Genomic DNA, 22,218 nt, shown 5'->3' with positions numbered 1-22,218 from the left:
GTTTGTTATATCACCTTAGAAAAGACATTTGCCTTTCAATGGCAGTTTGTTTGCTGGTGCTTGTGGCAAAAGTGATCATCAGAACCACTCCTATCGGATGAAGTAGGATGCAGATATCCTGTTAGTGACTAAAATTTTCTTGAAAAATAGAACACAGAGCAGCCACTACTGGGACTGCTAAAGGAGGCATGGGTGGCAGAGATGTGACACCTAGTTGAACTGAAATTAAGAATTTATAGCACGGAGAAGACTGGACTTTCATAAGGATCTGTGATTTTAAAACCCTTCTGCATTCACCGAGGTTCTGTCAGGGTTTTTGTTTTGTTTTGTTTTGTTTTGTTTTGTTTTGTTTTGAGACAGGGGCTTGCTCTGTCGCCCAGGCTGGAATGCAGTGATGCCATCATAGCTTGCTACAGCCTCAAACTCGTGGGCTCAGGTGATCCTCCTGCCTCAGCCTCCTGAGTTAGCTGAGACTACACGCAAACACCACCATGCCTGGCTAACTTGTAATTTTTTTGTAGAGACAAGCTCTTGCTATGTTGCCCAGACTGGTCTTAAACTCCTGGCCTCAAGTGATTCTCCCACCTTGGCCTCCCCAAAGTGCTGGGACTATAGGCAGGATTCACCGCAACTAGCCATCTGTCGGGTTTTTAACTTCCTTGACTTACGGTCAAACCTGCACATTCTTTGATAAACGACAGCATATAGCTTGATCATTTCTCCCTCTCTGCACCCTCTTCCCGCCCTGTCCCCTGCCATAATCATCTACTAATGATTTACTTCGAATTTGAAGCCTAAATTACTTCTCACATAGCCTCATTCTCTGTTCTCAAATTCCTGGCTTGCCTGGAGAATTTCTGTACTTTTGTTTTGTTTTGTTTTTTGAGGCATGAGCCACCGCGCCCAGCCCAAGAATTCCTATACTTTAAAAAAAATCTGGCTGGGTGTGGTTGCTCATGCCTGTAATCCCAGCACTTTGGGAGGCCAAGGTGGGCAGATCACGAGGTCAGGAGTTCGAAACCAGCCAGGCCAACTTGGCAAAATCCCATCTCTACTAAAAATACAAAAATTAGCCGGGTGTGATGGCATGCACCAGTAGTCCCAGCTACTCTGGAGGCTGAGGCAGGAGAATCACTTGAACCTGGGAGTCGGAGGTTGCAGTGAGCTGAGATCACGCCACTGCACTCCAGCCTGGGTGACAGAGCAAGACTCCGTCTCAAAATAATAATAATAATAATAATAATAATAATAATGAGATGGGGCATTAGCTTTGCTAGCTTTGTAATACATTATTTTTTACTTTTCTCTATCCCACTTGCTAGGAAATGAGTTGATTCATCAAACCAAGAGTCAGCTATCCAATGACCTAACCGTTCCGCAACTTTGGGAAACTGCAAATTAAAAAAAAAAAAAAAAAGAACAACAAAAAAAACCACACATTGAAAAAGCTTAGAAAAGGAAAGCAATAATTGGGCATCTTTTAAAAATATATAAAAAGTTAAAAAGTTTGGTAGGCTGATAACTAGAGTAACAGAAACCTTTATTGTTTTCACATTAGAGTGGCAAAAGAAACTGTAAAGAAAGGAAAAGGAAGAAAACAAATAAATTTGTATATGTGTTTTAATTCTGATCAGTACATTTCCAGTCAGATATCTCAATCTGCCTTTCACCATAGCCCTGGGAGAATCAGGATGGGAGAGTGGGAAAGGGAAGCAGGGAAGGAAGGTGGGGACGATCATTAATGGTAAGTTTCCTTACCATTTCAGAGGAGGCAACTAAGCCTTGGCACCTGGGTAGCTTGTTCAGTGCCACTGAACTAATGACAGAAGAGGTCTTCTCTGAAAACTAGCAGAGACAAAACACAGGTACAGAGGGTAACAAAGGAGAGGCTTCACATGGAAGTTTCCTCCTCTGAAAATAGTGGGCTTAGACAGAAGTATCTCAAAGGACCTTTTCTGCTCCACATTCTGTGATTCTACTAGTAAAACCTGACATGTTTTCCTCTGTGGGTACTGCAAAGGCAGGCAAAATAAACATTATGTGGAAAACACTGATTGAAAGCTTTGTAAGAGAGAATAAAAAGACCAGTTGGGAAGAAAAGGAAATAAACATCTCAAGAGAAGGCAAAGTGATCAAAAGAATCAGTAAAAACAGGATAAAAAGAAAATCAATATTAAAAAGAGATAAGGTAGAGTTAGAAAATAAATAGTAATGTGATTCCTTTCAAGAATGTGAGCAGACACAATAGAGATGTTAATCAGTGAAAATAATTTTAGTCATTACTACTCAAATATAATGTAGAGGACACTTGATTTTTCTGGGTCTTGTCATGACCTTGTACCATGAAGTCCCCCTTGACAGTATGTCTAAGCGTGGATTATTTACCAAGATAGCTGCTCTCACCCATTACATTGTGTAGTGTTTTTCGTTTTAATATTTTGTTTCTCAAAAGGCAAACTTATGACCAAGATTTGGGGCAACCAACTTACCAGTTGTGTGATTTTAAGGGAGTTGTTTAACCTACTTGTGTTTCCAGTTCCCTTTTTGGAAAAAGCAGAGCAATAACACTATTTGTACGGCTTTTCTGAGAAGGAAGTAATACTGGCTGCAACATGCTTAGAAAAGTGCTCAATAATGCTTATGCTATGGTAATTTACCACCCTCCTGAACAGAGGGTTAAGTGAGCATCTGCTCTATCAGCTTTCCCTGATGTACAGCACTCCGGTCCTACGTAGCTAGAGTACAAGTCAACCCTATTGAGGAGGAATATTGTTTTTAACCTTAAATGTTCCCTCTTTGTGCCTTAAGGTTCTAATCCTCCTTCCCACTGATGGACTTTTGGTCAGTAAAACTGTAGAGCAGTGTTACTGAGAGCAGTGAGCCAGAAATCTCCCAGTGTGGCCCTAGCTTTAGTCTCTTTACCTGAAACAGAGGACAAGTAAGCATCTCTTGCAAATATCCTCTTTAGCCACATTGTGAATGCTGCTCTAATGAGCAGTGGCCAGGGCCAGATTAATTCAGAGCCTCCTTGACCAGAGAGACTATGACATATTGGAAAAGTGCTATAACCTTGAAAAGAACAAGATATGAAGCCAAACAAAGTTTACTAAAGGAAAAATATATTGCCAGACTCTAGGAAGAAAACTAAATGCATAAACCCAGATGCAGCCATGGCTGATACAAACAAGGGCCACAAAAGACAAAGTTTTTGAAGTGCTCCTAGCACCACAAACGTTTCTGGACAACATCCCCCACCCACCTAAGCCAGCTGATCACATTACATGTTCTACAATCACTGGAGGTCACTGACTCCTGCATCGAAATTTTTTTATTCCTTGTTAATTGACTGAAATTCATATTCTACAACCTGCCAATTTCAAACTTTTCTAATGTCTTTGATTCCCAGCCTTGGAATTAACTCCAAATAGGCTCACACTTTACAAAGAAAGTAAAATCTCTGACATAACTTGCCTCTGCTTGCCCGTTCTCTGCCTGAAAAATCTCCATATTTTTCACTCCCCTTGTTCACTTTTGTTTCCAATTCAGATATGATAGGAAATGCCCTGCTCCAGATAACCTCTTTATTCTTGGCTTCTCAGGTCTCTTTGGGGACCTGTGTTCATCAGGTATTTCTCTCTGCTGTGTCTTCATTCTCTCTTTATAGTCATGGTCAAATATCCTGTGACCCTTTTCTTCTCTTTGCCCAATTTCTTGAAAACACAGTCCTCACTACTCCAAACACGGTCTTTCTCACCACTCCAAACATAGTCCTTCTCACTTCTCCAAACACAGTCCTTCTCACCGCTCCAAACAGAGCCCTTCTCACCACTCCAAACAGAGTCCTTCTCATCACTCCAAATACAGCCCTTCTCACCACTCCAGACTCAGTCCTTCTCACCACTTCACACACAGTCCTTCTCGCTGCTCCACACACAGTCCTTCTCGCCGCTCCAGACTCAGTCCTTCTCGCCGCTCCAGACTCAGTCCTTCTCGCCGCTCCAGACTCATCCTTCTCGCCGCTCCAGACTCAAGTCCTTCTCGCCGCTCCAGACTCAGTCCTTCTCGCCGCTCCACACACAGCCCTTCTCGCCGCTCCACACACAGCCCTTCTCGCCGCTCCAGACTCAGTCCTTCTCGCCGCTCCAGACTCAATCCTTCTCACCACTCCACAGTCCTTTTCGCTGCTCCAAACAGTTCTCACCACTCCAAACAGTCCTTCTCACCACTCCAAACATAGTCCTTCTCAGTATTCCAGACTCAGTTCTTCTCACCACTCCAGACTCAGTCCTTCTCACTACTGCAAACACAGTCCTTCTTACCAATACAAACTTAGTCCTTCTCACCACTACAAATTCAGTATACATCAGCATCAACTCCTTGGCCTCCTTCCCAAGGCTGACTGAGCCTCCTCTTTAATTCTCTGTTTCCTTAATGCTCCTCTCAGTTCCATATGCTCAAAGTTTCTAATTTCTCTTTGATTCTTCTCTCTCAAAGCAATAATATCAATATCCCCTAGCTTGTGTTCGACATATACATTGTGCCACATTCTTAACAAGCATTGGCATTTATCCCCCCAATTGATCCTAAGAGTCAGAGAGTCTTATACTCATTCTACATATGAGCAAAAGGATGGCCTGGAATTAAAATCCGGCGTGTTTGCTCCAAAAGCCTGCACTGTTGATCTGTTGGGAGGTACTATTGCACAGAAGTTAACGGAAATCCTTTTCATCCTGTCTGCATGTCTCTTTCCACCATCTCCTGTCCTCACTATGATTCTTTAGGCCCTTAGAGCTCCCTGCTTCCTGCCCAGCCTCACCATCTTCAGTCTTGTACCATGCTGTGTGATCACTGCTCCTTAAGAATTGATCCACTCATGTCATTCTACTGTCCCAAGTCCTCAGCAGTTTCACTTATCCCATCATATCAACTCAATACTCCTAATCATAAGCCAGTGTCCCTGCACACAAGTCAGCCTGAAGAATCTGTTCCTTGGCAACTGCCCCCTCTACTCCCGTACTGCAGTCTAACTGTCCCCTATCTAAAACACACATCTGCACATGTCTAAATCTATTCTTTAAGGCTCAGCTCAATTGTTATTTTATCCCAGAAGGTTATTTGTGCTCTATCATCATCTCCTACTTTCCCTGCCAAGCTAGAAGTGATCCTTCTCTTTCAGCTGCAAAGTACTCTGTTTCTCTCTCCTCTCCTCTTTCTCATATATATCTGTAGTGCTTTCATCTCTCAGCCCGTGCATTTACGGAACCTTATGGAACTCCTTCCCCATTAGGCCTACTGTGAGGAATAAAGGGATGAAGAAATATGAAAGCCATGTAGTGCAATGTTTAAAAAACAAGAATGGTATTACAATATCAATATGAGAATAAAATGTAGAAACAATAAGCCAGTGTTATTATACTCAATAAGAGTATATGATATGCATCCATGGGGAATCCTCAACTGAAGTGAAACACCAAAAATTCAGTTTGAAAGTTATCAAGAAAGAGCTTAGAAGTAAGACTGGTTAGGAAGCAGAAACATGCATGCCTTTTCAGAAGAGAGACCAAAGGCCATTTTAAATATTCTCTAGACACAGGCACAGGGGATGAGGAAGCATGGGGGTGGGGGGAGGGGGGGCGTGGAACTCTTCTCTCCTCCTGTGAATGTACAACAAGAAAAACAGGATGTGGGATCTATTTAGGGAAGATTTTTCTCCCATGGGATGAGATTACTAAGGGAAATGATTGGGTCTCTTTCATTAGGGAGCCTTAAAAATCAGGTACATTGTTATATTTGCAACTGTATACATGGAGTCAGTTTCTAGAGCATTTTTCCATTTGCTAACTCTTCTGTCAAAGTTCAGAGCAGGGAATGAATAGACTCCACATAGTCAAATCCTGATATCCTGACTCCACAGCAAAGAATAGTTTCTAAAATATAAGGGCACAATCATAACAATGACATTTTTAACTTTTTTGGCTTTCTAAACCCTTATTATCTAAAACAGGAAATCTGATTATGACATCCAATTCCCAGGACTCACTCCCCACAACATTTAATTAGTTTTGACTCAGTGAGGTTTTTTTAAATCTTTAACATAGTATATAACAATAGTAGAATATAGTAATTAAGAACAGGCCTAGGAACTGGACTCTATTTGAATCCTGGCTCTGTCACTTACTACCTTGGGCCCTGAGTATGTTATACACTTCTGTGTACCTCAGTTTTCTCATCTGTAAATAGGAACATTGTATCGCTTGCCTTTTGGGGTTGTTACTTTTACATGTAAAGACATCAGAGAAGTACCTGATACATGATACTGCTCAAAAAATGATAATTTGTTTTTACTAAAATATATAATGTTAAATGTTTGTTCATACCATGTATTTCTTAAGTGTATGTTTGCTGTCAAAAGGATGTGTTGCTCCTTGAAAGAAGCATTTTTAGAGATACATTAATCCTTTCAAGCCACTGGGTAAACATCAAGTAGTAACCTAGAGACTTAGAGTTCCTTGTTGCATTATTTTTATAATCAGTCCTGCTCCAGGGGCTGATTATATACATGATCTAAGGCGACCTCCACCACAAATTTTTTTTTTTTTTTTTTTGAGACAGAGTCAGGCTCTGTCTCCCAGGCTGGAGTGCGGTGGCGCGATCTCCACTCACTGCAAGCTCCGCCTCCCGGGTTCACGCCGTTCTCCTGCCTCAGCCTCCCGTGTGGCTGGGACTACAGGTGCCTGCCACCACGCCCGGCTAGTTTTTGTATTTTTAGTAGAGACGGGGTTTCACCGTGTTAGTCAGGATGGTCTCGATCTCCTGACCTCATGATCCGCCCATCTTGGCCTCCCAAAGTGCTGGGATTACAGGCGTGAGCCACCACACCCGGCCTCCACCACACATTTTTACAACTGTTCTCCTTTTCATGGATAAATGACTCAGAAGTGGTTCTCTAAAAAGAAATTCAGATACTTCTGTACACTTGGGTGTAGAATTACCACTGTCACCAGGATTGATCAAAGGGATGTTAACATAAAGGTAGGTACTACATTTGATTTTAGATGTGTTAAATTGCCTTTTTATAAAAGTATTTGTCAAAATCTTTTTTTGCCCCTAGGAATAATTCGGGTTTCACACCAGCAGACACAGTGGCTATCATTTTCTGTTCTACACACAAATCCCTCACATTGGGTAAGTGATTCACAGAGTTAAAACCATATATTACCCTCATATAGTTACATCTTATGGTTTTGAAATTCAAAGAACTCTTCAAATTAAACAGAATGGGATATTGTCCACACTGTTAGATACGGAACAGTAGCAAAGTGAGGGTGGGTCATAGATTTGAAATTCTGTTATTTGAACAAATCTCTGTGGGCCAAAATTAATACTGTAAAACTTAGCTTAATTTATAATCATGTTTTCAATTCTCATAAAAGATTATCAATGTAGAATGTTAACCTCAGAGCAGGGGTGGAGATGCTGTGGAAACTACTTCTAAATAGGGAATTGGCAAAAACTTTGCTTTGGCAGGCCCTAGAATTGTCCCCAGAAAAGATTAACTTATTTTCCAGCAGCTCAGAGCAAGGTGGGAATAATGTTATTACTCTAATTTCATATTGACATTAGTTTGATGCTCATTTCTGAATGTTATTTCTGTAAAGGAACAATATAGTTATCATTAACTCAATCAGATTAGCACTAAAAGTGAAATAAGTATTTATTTAATGGACAAAAATGGATTAAGAAGAAAAGTGCTATTTTCTACTTAGCTTTATCCAATTAGTGGCATTATCCCAATAACCTGTTAGACATCAGGAATCTATATTTTTAGTCATTAAAAGTCATTAAGTAATCAGAAGCTTTATTGAAATATACATCAGTCACAAACTCCTTGGGGTGGTGGGCATGTTATGGCAAAAACTCATATTAAAAATTTCTCTATATTTTGGCACGAGTCACTTAAGAGAATGAAGAATCATTACGTTGTTCTTAGTCTGCTTATGTTAAGGAAATTCAGTCTGTGAACTAGAAAATGAAGACATTTCATAATGTTTTTATTAATCCCAAACATATTTGTCTGATAGTCTGCTGTCAGTCTTACCAAGCTTGGAAAATAATTTCGAAATTGGACAAACCCTTAGGAGCAGTTGTTATTGAGAGCTTCAGCTTATTTGAATAAATTATATATATTTTTTGTATTTGTGTAGCTATAATCATCATTAGATTGAAGTTGAAACAGTCTTAAAAGCCATATTCCAATCCTAATTTTGTGACCCTGGACAAAGCAGTTAACTTCCCTGAAGCTTAGCCTTTTCATCTGTAGAAGGGGCAGAATAACATTCATTTTGTAAGGCTGTTGTAAAGATTCAAGTTTAAATTTGCTAACAGGTAGTCAATAAATGACAAGATGTGTGCAATAATCATACTGTAAATAGATTGCTGTGGACTACATGAGAGAGCCCATCTAATAGCTTACTGTGCTGCCTGGCACTTGGTGAGTACTCTATAAGGTATAGCTATTCTTATTGATTATTAATAACTATGTTAGTTACAACTATGTTACCACTCCCAAGGTTCTAGTCTTCTGACCCCTGTCTTGTAGATTTTCATGAAACAAGTGTATTTTAGTTGTTGACTTCAAAGAAATCATCTTACACTTCTTTCCCATGTGTGTTATTGTCAGGTACTGTCTGTTGTCTCAGGTCTTCTAAAACCTGAGGGACTTTTATAAAGTTAGTGAGTCCAGATGCAGGTGCTGCCAGACTCCTTAGATACACAGAGTGCAGGGATCGAATGAGCCTGTATCCTTAAAGCATAGGCTGAAACCATTCCCACATTTCTGCAATGGGCTTGCAAACCTGACCCACTTTTTTTTTTTTTTTTTTCTATTCTGAAGATTGTTCTTATTTTTCTTTGTTTTTTTTTTTTTGTTTGGTTGGTTTTTTTTGTTTTGTTTTGTTTTGTTTTTACTTTAAGTTCTGGATACTTTTAAGGACTTGCTTTTGTCAGGAAAACCAAAAAGGGTTTTCTCTGTTTCTCTGTTCTGTGCTAGAGCTGGTTGTGCTGACCAAAGAGCAAAACGCATACCCAAGAAGCATACAGCGGTGTGATCAGTGTGCTTTTCTATAAGGGTTTTTTGTCTTTTTATTTTTCTTAATCCTAAAGTCATATTTTTCTGTCCTTTATACTCTCCAAAAGCTAATTTTCAAGCAAACAGATAGGTGCTATGAAGTAGTTGTTTTGCTAAAAAGGCTTGGGTTAAATTGGATTTCTGTTTGCTTTTGTAGTGTTCTACCATGAAATAGATCCTCCAGTAAGATGCTGTACTAGTGTAGTATCTATGTAATCCTTAGCTACTTTCATAACATGATAGACATAGGCTGTCTTGGAATTATAAGACATAAATACTCATCCTGACTCTTCCACTGATACTTTCCTGGGCCTCAGTTTCCTTGGTTCTAAAATTAGGTAATTTTACTTCCAACTCCAATATTTTGTCATCACTTGATAATATTTGGCTTCTGTCTTGCAGTCTCTTACATAGTATTTGTGAAAATGCCCTCTTTGCTGCTTCAGATCTCAGACAGATCACCCCTATTTCCCCATACAGCAAGGGATGTTTAGATGCTAATGTTAGAATGTTCTTGGTAAGCACTATAAATGTGCTGTATCCATTTTCACAACATCCAATGCATGTGACCCTCTACTAATGACCTGACATCTCTGGTACAGAGGATAGGCCATGACAGTGACCTGAGATATAGGCTGATAATAGTCCTAATGGAAATTATTTTTTGTTTATTTTTATTTTTAATAAACTTTATATTTTGAAAAGCAGTTTAAGGCTCACAGCAAGATTGAGTTGAAGGTATAGAGATTTCCCACATACCACTTGATCCCATACACGCACAGCCTCCACAATATCAACATCCCTGCATGGAAGTGCAAGAATATCACAAGGAGTATGAGGACTTCATAGTCCAGAAATCAAGGGGAAATTTTAGGTAATATCACTGAGAGTTATATTTTCTCTCACTGCTGGTCAAAGATGAAATATAACAGATTATAATATACCTATTTAGCACTTTAAAAATGCATCTTTCCCTTTGCAGTCACTATCATAGTATTTCTTCTAATTTTATATATATGTGTGTATATATGTGTAGATACATCTTTAACATCTCACATAGAATACATTAAGTGAAATATAAAATACCATTCATTATCATATCTAGTATTTGTATTTAAGAATAAATCATTGCAGGCCAAAAGGCAACCATGTAACTAATAAACCAAAGATGAAAACTCTTGCTTGAGAAGCTTTCTGAGTATTCTCTTATATACACCTTCGATTTATTTTATTGTTCTTGCTTTTGCCCTATCTCAGTCTCTTCCTTGTACTTGCATCTACACACATGCTGAATTTGATTCATTGCTTTTATTAGTGCATTTGCCATTGATTGATTAGTTCTTCGTATTAGTACTTTTTCTATTGATTGATTGCAGATGAAGTGACTATTTGACCTTTAATTATGAGGCTTCCTATTGAAAATGACATTGAGCTATGGCTTCACATAATCCATCTGGAAAACCTGACATGATGCCATTCCCTGGAGTTCGTTCAGGAAGAAAGAGGAGGCCTGAAGGAAGTGCAGAGCTATCACTGTGCTTCATCTAAAACAATACTACAGGGCTTGTTTGCTGCTCTCCTATAGTTTCAGCTCAGGGTTGGAGGTAATTTTATATTTTGTCAAGACAGCATCACTTGCTGTGGGTTGCCATAAAAGCCATGAACTCTCCCAAATTATTCTTTAGTTTGATGACAATTTTTATGTAATAATGAAAAGATATTTTACATAGCATAGACTGAAGAACAGCTTGTATCCTAGTTAATAATGGCTCAGTGCACAGTCAGTCAATAGATCTCATCAAGAAAGAAATTAGATCCAAGATATCCTGTGGAATTGGCATTTTACTTTCATCTTATTTATCTTTTTCTCTTGAGTATTCAAATCACTTTGCTTTTTTAGAGTTCCAATATATGCAGAAAACTTTCTCACTACATTTAGCAAGCAAATGTTTCAGGACATTTGAGGTCCTTAAGTTAAACATGTTTGTGTTAGTTTTTAATGTTTTTAAATAGCAAACTGAAAGTACATAACCTCAGAGTATGTCAGCTGACTACTGGCAGTCAATGGCAAGACTCCAAATTTCTTATTTCCAAAAGTACTTCCGAATTGAATGAATGCTAATTAAATATTAAATAGAATATCATCATCAATGCTTATTAAAAGTCCACTGTATATCTTGCCATTTGCAGACATTTGTGTACAAAGGCAAATCAAGGCAACTATTTTTTTTTTTTTTTTTGAGACGGAGTCTTGGTCTGTCACCCAGGCTGGAGTGCAGTGGCCAGATCTCGGCTCACTGCAAGCTCCACCTCCTAGGTTCACGCCATTCTCCTGCCTCAGCCTCCCGAGTAGCAAGGCAACTATTTCTTCCATTGTTTATATGTACTTAATTATGGGTCTAGTTTCAGTTACACAGCTGAACTATGACAAGAAACTATGCATTAGGCTAAAAGAATATAGCTTTCTGGTAGACACAGGATAAAGAGCACATCCCTGATTCTAGTCTGGATTCCTGTTACAGTTCTTTCATCAAAAGCTGGTATAAATCACTTAATTGCCATAGGCCTCATTTCCTCATTCATACAATGAGAAGATGGACAAAATGATACTTGAGATTCCTTCCAGTATTAAGTATCTGTAAGTCTGTGACTGATATTTCCGCTCTATAGAATAACAAGTTTCTCTATTATGTGTGCAAAAGCAATAAGTTCTTGAAAGGAATACTTATATAAATAATGTTAACGTATTACAGGAAAGGAAATATGTCTATAGCTTCTTCCTAAAGAGGTTAAAAAATACCTTCAGACCCTCCAAACTGTCTTAGGAGAAACACAATCTTAAAAGGATCTTGTTTTCCATTTGATTGGAAGTTCTTTAGAAATGTTAAAGAATTACCTACAACTTGGGCTAAAAATCTCATTTAATAACATTTGAGTCATTTTGTCAAGAGGAAATTGATTTGAAATACAAAAGTTTGCATTTCTAGTATTATTTTCACACAAGGCCTATTCTACTTAGTACATAAAGAATCTTATCTTAATAAAACTACTCTACAATTGGGCTAAAAGGTTAAAGCTCTTAACCCTGTAGATAATGTTACCTAAACAATCTTGAATATTAGCAAGTCAGTAATTGTTGCCTTATTGTACATACAAATAAATGAAAGCATAGAAAAAAAATCTTTAAACTTCTCCCAGATAATATCCCAGAAACTGTATTCCAGGCCTCCTAACTTCCAGAACTGCATTGGATTATAGGATATGGAAACACTTTGAAGACCAAAAATTGCTCTACTGGATCCAAGTATTATAAATGTTCAATCTTGGCATGGGTTTGAATTGTTGTATTAATTATTTAAAAAGAAAATTATTTCTGATTACACTGCTGGTTATAAGACAGTTCTAAAATACTTAACATCTGTAATTGCTCCCATAAACATATATCTCCATGTGGCCCAGTCATAAACTGATACTCATTTCTTACATTTTCTTTATTATTAATAAAAAGTTATATTCTATTTAAAGTCGATCTAGTGAGCCAGCCTTACCTTTCATGAGGCAACACTGTGCACTCCATTCTTGCAAACTAAGAGCCATATTACTGTTTCACAATAACCCATTAACGTTGAAATAGAAATCCAGAGGAACGACAGAAAATAGAAGACAATCTTTGGAGTGGAGCCATAAATATATTTCTGTCATGCAATTTCCCTCAGAGTTACAGTTCTGTGAGGAAAGGCAGTTTGGGAGTCTTTGCCATTTGACAGATTCTTAAAGATGCTGCTAAAATTATGGACCTAGTAGATTTTTTACCACCAGGCTAAAGAAAACTGAGGGAGTGTCTGTCATTTTGTGCTATTATTTTCTGATCCACATAAAGAGAGAAATGGGAGTTCTCAAACAAAGTAATACAATAATATTCTTTAGAGATTTTTGAACTATTTTGGTTTGGATTTTTTATTCTGAATATGGTGTCTGAAAATCATTGCTAGCATATCTAGACTTTGTAATCAAAATTTAGAAAGTCCCCAGGGTTCTAGACAGCAGGTATGAAATTAAAGATATTAAAGCTTCTCTGAAAGATCTCCAACTTGACCCTCAAGTATCATTCATCTTAATGATATGCCAGATGTTTGCCCTGATACTCTCATGCTCTCTTCCTCCTCCACGTCAAATGTTTTTAACGACAATCTACATTTAGAAATATATTTTACAATGTGATCCAGAATTGATTTTGCAGCTCACTAATGGGTTGTAATCTAAGGTCTAAAAAAGATTGCGTTATAGCTTGCTTAGGGAGAAGGTTTTATCTTCTTCCTCAAATAGTCACAATGTAGGCTTTGACTTCTGCTGTCCCTTTTTCAGTGGACATTTTTTTTTTTTAAGATAGGGGTCTCACTCTCACTCAGACTGGAGTGCAGTGGCATGATCATAGCTCACTGCAGCCTCCAACTCCTGGACTCCGGCCATCCTCCTACCTCAGTCCCCTGAGTAGCTGGGACTACAGGCCTGAACCACCATGCCTGGCTGATTTTTTTTTAATTTTTTTGTAGAGACTGGGGCCTTGTTATGTTGCCCAGGCTGGTCTTAAACTCCTGGCCTCAAGCCATCCTCCCACCTCAGCCTCTCAAAGCACTGGGATTACAGGTATGAGCCACTGCACCAGGCCTTCACTGAACTTTAACCCAAATTTCTGATACCATGTAGGAAGCAGAGCTAAATTAAGACTTAAAGTGATTCTGGATTTGCATAATGTAAGATTACTTTTATTTAGATTATTATTTTATTCAGCTTATATAACAGAGTTTGTATACCTTTTTTGATTTATTCAACACATTTTCAATAGTAATAATAGCAGCAAACATTAATTGGGTACTTAATAGGTAAACATTGTGCTAAGTGCTAGTTACATAAAGTAGTTTACTTTAAAATACTTCTCTGTGGTCAGTGTGGCAATTATGTATGTACTTGTTAGTTTAGACTTCAATGCCAGGAACAGCTCTCATAGAAAATTCTCACTGTAGTGTTCAGCCACAACTTTATCAAAAAGGAAATACTCACTCCAGAGGCAGCTACAACAAATACTTTTGTTATCTCTCTATCAACCAGAGACATTACTAATTAGCATAATGAATTCAGAAACAGGTTTTGATTGGTGAAATTACTGACTTTTTACTTTGCATGATCAGCGTAATAAATGGGTTCTCATTCATATGTGGACTGCCTAAAAGTTTGTGAGAGACTTCCCACTTGCTATAAGAATCTGGCAAATCCCATAGTCTGCATATGAAACCAGCAGGGATGTGCTAGAGTGATCCCTACCTCATTTTGTGTCCAGCTACTGTTGGGAGAATCTGTGGTTTCCTGAACCTGACTGGAAGATCACCAAATTCTGCTCTGGAATGACATTATGTAGCTTTGAGGGACCCTCTCATGCAAGGTGCTCTGAGAGCACCTAAAAAGTCCAAGCTGAGACTGCCATTTTATAGGGTAGGTTGCATAAAATATTTTTGTGTTCAACTACTAGTATATGTGGAGTTTAAAAAAAAAAAAAAAAAAAAAACTTCTATGGGGGCAACAACTACTTTCATTAAAACCTGCTGGCAAAATTATAGTAGAACAGCTAAGCTTCACCTACCTTAAACTTCCTTTGGCCTTATCTGCTGGAATACCTTATCTCCTGCTTATACCTTATCTGCTGGAAAGAATCCAGAACTTTCACATGACCAGCTTGCTGTAGGTCACTTCCCATAAGTACTTTGTGGGAACCAGCTCACATGACTTCCACAATCACACTAGATAAGGGAAGTTCCCAAGTGATCCATAACTTGCCCAAGTCACATGATCCCAAGTGGCAGAGCCAGAAATCAAGCCCAGACCTAGCTATTAGCCACCATGCTAAGCTGTAGTGAGAGTTCTGCAGAAAGAGCCCTGTGCTGTGAAACATCTCAACCCTGTGGTCCACTGGCTGAAAAGTTCAGACTAGATGATCTCTGGGGCTCTTCTAGCTCTACTATTCAATAATTCTGATTTTGAAGGGCTTAAGTATATAGCTTTATAATCTTGAGCCCTTGGGATGGACACCATAGACCAGCATTTCTCAAAGGGTGATCCTCAAAATTATAGCACATTGTTTCTTAAAATCAATAAAAATTTTAAAAAAAAAAACAGATTTGCTGAAGCCTACTGATTCTGAATTTTAAGGATAAAACCCTGATGTCCAACACATGTAACATGTTTCAAAAGAGGGTATAATGCACATTAAAGTTTGAGAGCCACTCATTATTGACATCTAGAGTCACCTCTCAGGTTTCAGATGTGCTAGCTCATGCACCAGATTCTTAGGGAAGCTTTGATCTAGCAGAATATTCAGTCAGGTTTTGTGTAGGGTACATTTTGATGATGGTGGGAACCAGTTTCAGTCAACTCTGGGTGGTTGGTTGTTGTTTTTCTTACTTTTGCCTGGCCACAGTATACCCTACTTTTAAATACTTTATATTTCATCATCAGCCAAAAGAATATCCTTATGACATAACTGCTTATGATATACTACTAAGTATTCTATAATAATAAGCAATCATTTAAAAAAAATTCAGTAGGCCTGGACCCTAATTTCCAGCAATCACCCTCTTCCTCATTCCATGGTTTCAATATATGGTATTGTGGTCCTGTCCAGGAAGGATAAAAACCTGGCTCCAGTTTTTCTAATCTGTAGCTGGGGTTACCATATTTTGCCTAACTTCAAATGTCCTTTTGAGTTTCATTTGTATTAATCTGGTTAAACAACAGTATTTGGATATAAAAGTATGCCAGTATTTTATTAATATAAGGTATAATCTAGGCCAGGCGTGGTGGCTCATGCCTGTAACTTCTCTGCCAGAACTTTGGGAGGCCGAGGGGGGCAGATCACGTGAGGTTAAGAGATCGAGACCATCCTGACAAACATGGTGAAACCCCGTCTCTACTAAAAATGCAAAAATTATCCAGGCATGGTGGCAGGCACCTGTAATCCCAGCTACTTGGGAGGCTGAGGCAAGAGAATCGCTTGAACCCGAGAGGCGGAGGTTGCAGTGAGCCAAGATCATGCCACTGCACTCCAGCCTGGGTGACAGAGTGAGACTCTGTCTCAAAAAAAATAAAATAAAATAAAAAAGTATAAGCTGAGCAAAAGAGAACCACCCATTTAGTGCCCAAAATACCTAGCACTCACTACAGCGGGGGCTTGCTTTCTTTCAGATCTTGTCTTCCTGGCAAGCTGAGGGCAAAACTGAAGCATATTTAAAATAAATTCAGAATGCCATTTGAAAGTTATCCTTATATAAATCCCTTTATGAAAGGGGACCTATGTGATTTTTTTAAAACTCTCACAACACAATTACTGTAGATTTTTTTTTAAGAAAGTAAAGAACAGAAGATGGGAATCACTGCTTCCCAGAAGTCAGTGCTCTGAGAGGGGCAGTAGACCCAATATGATCATGAGCACTTGTTAAGAATACAGGGCTTGTAAACAGATGAGGCCTGTGGGAGCTTGGGCAGCATCAGCGGGAGGGAGTTTCAGTTCCTGGGGCAGTCCACAGCGCGTCACCATCTACAGTGTTTAGAAGTGCTGCACACCTCATCCTGAATGATCTCAGTGACAAGCCCCTCCCTGGCCAGTCCTGGTAGACTGCTGAATTTGAGCCACATAATACTATTTCATAATGCTACTTCTTATAATAATAATAACAACAACAACAACAATCCTAATGGCTATCATTTTGGGGATGTTCACTCTATGCCAGGCACTATGCTAGGTACTTCCTATACCCTGTCTCACTTGAAACCTCTAACTACCCTTCGAGATAGTTATTTTAACTTCATTTGAGTCAGATGTGGAAACTGAGGGGGATTAGGGTAAGATCATCTGCTTACATAGCTGGTGGGTGGCACAGTCAGGATTTAAACTCAGGTCTCTAATTTCAAAGCCCACGTCCTTTCCATCACACCACCCAGCCCTCTAGAAGTACTTATGAGTGGCGTGTTAGCTGTCTGCTGCTCGCTCAACCTGAGTGATGGAGCAGGAACAAGAGGGGCCGAGTGCTTGCATGTGTCAGCTTCATTGTAGCTAAGCTCTACCTGCAGTTGTCACCTACAGCTCAATGGCAAGGAGACATGAAAAATCCCACATATTGTACAGTGGCACCTCACAGTATATTGAATCCTTGTCACTGTGTTTCCTAATGACAGCTCTTAGTGTTAGAAGCTTTTAATTCCATAGTTTCATATTAATTTCAAACTAAAAATTACCTTATAATAGAGGTAGCTCTAAAGAGATTAATTTTACACATTAAAAATCAACTCACATGCCCTCAGAGCTCCTGAAAGGGGAATTCCAAAGAAATGAGGGGCACACTTGCTGTTGTTCTGGAGCTTGTCCCTTCTGATGAAGACTTTGCCACATCCAGAAGACCAGAACGCCCTGTTTCCTGGAAATCCCTCTTCATCTGTGCACTCTCTGTCAGTTGCAGAGGAATTTGTTTATTATTATTAATATTTAGAAAGTTTGCCTCTAGCAGTACTAAAATGTGCATCACAAAACAACACTCATTTACTGCGTTTGAAGTGAAGACTCTCACCCAGGAGAGCCCATCCACTTGAAGTTTATATCTCTCAATTTCAACTTGCAAACAGAGATCGATAAAAAACAATTGTCCTTTCAGAGTTGCATCTCTCCAATTATTTATTTGGTCATGTCTCTTCCCAGAAGTTCTCTTAATTGAACCAGACACTATAAACCAGGTTGAGTGTCTTTAATGACAGCCCGCTCCATGCTTCTTTATAGTAAAGAATACATGAGCCTACAGCTGCAAAGCAAGGGTAACAGTTTCCCCTTATGTCCCCATTTACAGCCCCATCCAAACAACTCCAGCCAGAAATTAAAGTTAGCTACCCACTTTTTCAAGCTATGGGGTACCCAGTAGGTTTTTGACAAGTTACCCTGGGGGCAGAAGGAGATACAAAATTGGACGCAACGCAAAAGATTCCTGGGCCCCAGGAAGCCAGCTGATTTGGAATGTCATCTGTACTGAAGCTGAGCATGTTAATGAAATTGTAGCTGTGACACTTCCCAGGGCTGCCTTTGCTACAAGTTTGCTCTCTACAGTGCCAGTGAAAAGATGCTTTTAAAACATAATCTATTCATCCATCCATTCAATCATTCATTCATTCAGCAAGTATTTATTTGGTACCTACTACGTGCCCTGCTCTAGGCTGTAGGGGGACTGCAGTGAACAAAACACCAAAAAAGTTCTTGCCCTCATCTAGCTTCCAAAATTTCTAATGGGAATAAGCAGACACTTGAATATACAGCACATCAGATGGTGGTAAGCAATGGAGAAAAAGAAAACCAAAAAGGAGAATAAGGAGTGCCAGGGTGGAGATGAGAAGGTTTCAGCCGTAAAGGGCACATTGGGTCAAAACACCTGAGGGAAATAGGGAGCAAGCCTGTGGATATTTTGGGGAAGGAGATTCCAACGAGAAGGAACAGTGAAGGCAAAGACCCGAGGCAACAGTGCATTTGGCATGTTGGAAGAAGGAGGAAGACGCTCACCTTGGGAGCAGAATGAGTGAGACAGACAGGAGACCAGGGAATGGTAATGGTAGAGGGGCAAGTAATGTTGTGTTAGGCCTTATTGGCCATTGTAGGGACTTGCCTCTTACTCAGAATGAGAGGGGAAGCCATTGGGGGTTTTGAATTGATGAGGGACAATATCTCACTTCTACTTTGAAAGGATCCCTACGGTTGCTGTGTTAAAAGTAGACTGGGGTTTGGTGGGAGGGTGTAGCAGTGAGAAAGGAAGACTCAAGAAAGAGGCTTTTATCCAGACAAGAGTTTAGGGTGGTTTGGTCAAAGGTAATAGGTGTGGAAGAGTTGAGAGGCTTTGGATTTGAGATATATTTTGAACACAGAACTAATAGGAATTGCTGGTGGATTGGATATGTAGGTAAAAGAAAGGAATTCAAGATGTTTGGCCTGAGGGGTGTAAGGATCCACTTACTGGCTTAGGGAAGACTGCAGAGGAGCAGATGTTAGCGGTTGAAAGTCATGTGGGAACAGATCAAGAGTTTGGATTTTGCACATGTGAAGTTTGATATGTCTTTTTGACATCCAGTAGAGTCTGGAATCCTGATCCAGGCTGAAGTTTGCAGCCTATGGATGTTATTTTAGGCTATCAGATTGGATGAGATCACTAAGGGAGTGTGTAAAGAAAACAGCTCCACGAACTGAGGACCTGAGATTCTCCAGAGGACAGAGAGGATATGAAATTATTTTAATAATGAAATGATATGAAAGTCTAAATTAGCCAAACCTGTAGACACCCAAACTTGCAAGTCTGTATTCTTCTCCTATCCCACAAGGTTGAAGTGAACATTAACTCAGAAAGTAGATGTGAAGACACTTGGAAGTATGAGAAGAGTCTGGCAGTTATATGGTACCTCCCATGTGCTGGGCACTGCATTAGGCACTTAATTTGCCTCATTAATGCATGTAATCTTTACAATAGCCCTGCACAATAGCTGTGATTGTCCAAACTAGAAAACCCAGCCTTAGAGAGGTCAAATTACTCACCCCGGTTCACATACATAACAGAGCCAGCGCACCATGGCTGAATTGTCTGCCTCCAGAGTCCTCTGACTCCACCACAATACCAGACCTGGCTCTTTAACCTGGCTCACATTAGAATCACCTGGGAGCTGTGTGGTACTGGTGATGTCAGGACCCTCCCCAACACCTATTAACTCAATCTATCAGGATAGGCCCAGGCAGCATAGTTTTTGGAAGCTACCCAGGTGATTGTAATGTGTGGCGGAAGCTGAGAACCACTGCATTTAGACTCGTTTACTCTGTATGCATCTGTGCTCGCCTAGGTTCCAAAAAGAATGTGAGATGGGTTATACCTACCCATTGGTTACCAAAACTGACCATTCATGTACTAATTCTGAACACCAGAATTAGTTGTGCCATAATTAGATATGTTAAATATTCAGAAGAGAAAACAGAGGAGAATAGAAAAGCATCATTATTTTCAGAAGTGACTTCCAGGGTTTTTTAAATTTCTTCTGCCTAGAAGTCTTCTAAATGAGGTCCTAACTGCCAAGTGTTTATAATTATTGAGAATAAATAAAGGCCAAGAGTAGATTATCAGGACATCATCTAGGTTAGATAAACCACAGAAACCTGAGTCAACCTTTTTAAGCGACATGGATCTAAGAACAAACAAGTCTGGTTTTTAATCCCCAAATCAAAACTGCCTTGTTCTTTTATGTCAGAAGAAATCTCTTCTGAGGCTTTTGTTCAACATAAACACAGTACCATGAAAAGGAAGATTACCGCTGGCAGGTAATTAAAGGTCATGTTGACAAAGCAAAACAAAATGTATATTAAAAATTGTTAATGTGCATTTGGGTCACAGCCTACTCACATTTACTTTTTAACTAATATTTGGAAGCCTTCTGAAAGTTCCAATGTCTAAAGATGAAATCATCAATGCAGCCTTTTAGGTAAAACTACATCTAGGTTGTGGGGCAGTGGCAGAGTCAACGAAAGCTCATGTCACACCATCCAGCTTCTCTTTGCATCAGACCCAATAGGTTCAAGTGTTTTTCTTCATTTATATAAAAATACATCTAAAATACTCTGTAAAATTGGACAACAGTTCCAGAGCCAGTCAGAAGGGGCCAGTTCTGTGTTGGTGACTATGTTAAATATATTCTTTTGACCTTGCATTATTTTTGTCATAATGAAATTCTTATTCTATTTTTGATGTTTTCACATCCTGTGAGTATGAACATTAGCCAGATTGTCTCTTTAGAAGACTAAACAACTCTTCATTCACAGCCTAGAAAAGGAAAAAGTAATCTCACTACTTCCTGCTAAGTTTGTCTCCATAAACGTGGTGACCCCTCCTGGAAGACACAGCCAGTATTTGAACGAAGCCTTCATGGCTCAGTTCTTTAATTCACTCTTGAATTCCCTGTTTGCTAATTACTCCTACAATGCTGTCAGACAGGTGAGGGTGTACCTCATCTTCTGAGGCAGAAACCTCCAATTGGTAGAGTTAAATCTTTCATTGTCAGCATCTGGTGAGTCGGCTCAGGTCATTCATTAAACATCTTTTCCAATCAGAACATACCTGTTTCAAAACAGAAGTAACACCAGCTGCTCATTTTGGTCTCTTCTTGCATCTTTATTTACATAAAACTTTCAGCAAAGTGATGGGGTTACAGCCTGGGTAATTGAAGAATAAAACACAATTTTTAATTTTCCTAATGATCTAAAAATGGTCATCAACCAACCTTTATTCAGAGCAAATAAAAGCCTGCCTAGTAATAAGCATCTTTATTGAAAAGGGTATCGCTCTTGCTTTCAGACTTTTCTTGTGTAACTATTATTTTCCTTACATTTTACCCTCCATTGTTCTATCTTATTGAAAAGCACCCCTTGCACCACTTTTTTAGGGTTCCTAAGTACCCTGACAAATTCTTTTCCAGCATTTCAGGCACATAGCATGCAGAGGAACACCAACTCTGGAGCCAGTCTGTCTATATTCACACCCCAGCTATGTCCTGTTGCTAACTGTGTATGGCTTTGAGCAAATTTCTATTTACCTGCTGCCTCAATTTCCTTCTCTGAAAAGTGAGGATAACAGTGGTAGTTTCACTCATCATGGATGTGAGGAGTGGATGAGGTGATGCTTGTACACTCTCAGAACAGTGCCTGGCACATAATAAGTACTGTGTAAGTATTGGCTACAGTCAGTATTCTGCCTCACCCATAACAAATGAAAATCCAAATTATCTGTGAACTCTGGATAATGGCTTCTGAAGTCCTGTGTAAGGTGTGACTGCTGGAAGACTAGAATATGAATAATGCTCTCTTTTTTCTAAAGGACTTAGATTACTGGAAAGATCATTCCTTTCTTTTAATAATGGCCTTAGATATCAAGTTTATGACCTATCTTTGTTAATTTTCCTCCTTTTCCAGGCCTCATTCCTCTTTTTGGATAGAGGAATATTTTGGAATTCTGGTTTTGAAGTATGAGGGAAGGCCA

General features: G+C 39.3%; 1 protein-coding gene across 5 annotated transcripts in view; it reads left to right on the top strand.

Moving 5' to 3' along the window:
* Nucleotides 1–22,218, top strand: part of SLC10A7 (solute carrier family 10 member 7) — a 256,432-nt gene that overhangs the window by 219,572 nt on the left and 14,642 nt on the right. For all 5 annotated transcript variants that reach the window (XR_010587032.1, XM_005556029.4, XM_005556027.4 and 2 more), the window contains one exon: nucleotides 7,112–7,185. Coding sequence is in view for 4 of the 5 variants with exons in the window: in XM_005556029.4 (XP_005556086.1) it covers nucleotides 7,112–7,185 (74 nt within the window). In the remaining variant the exon portion in view is untranslated. The remainder of the gene's footprint in view (nucleotides 1–7,111; nucleotides 7,186–22,218) is intronic.

This window comes from Macaca fascicularis, chromosome 5, assembly GCF_037993035.2.
Source record: "Macaca fascicularis isolate 582-1 chromosome 5, T2T-MFA8v1.1".
NCBI classification, from domain to species: Eukaryota; Metazoa; Chordata; class Mammalia; order Primates; family Cercopithecidae; genus Macaca; species Macaca fascicularis.
This window is presented reverse-complemented; position numbering and strand designations above follow the sequence as displayed.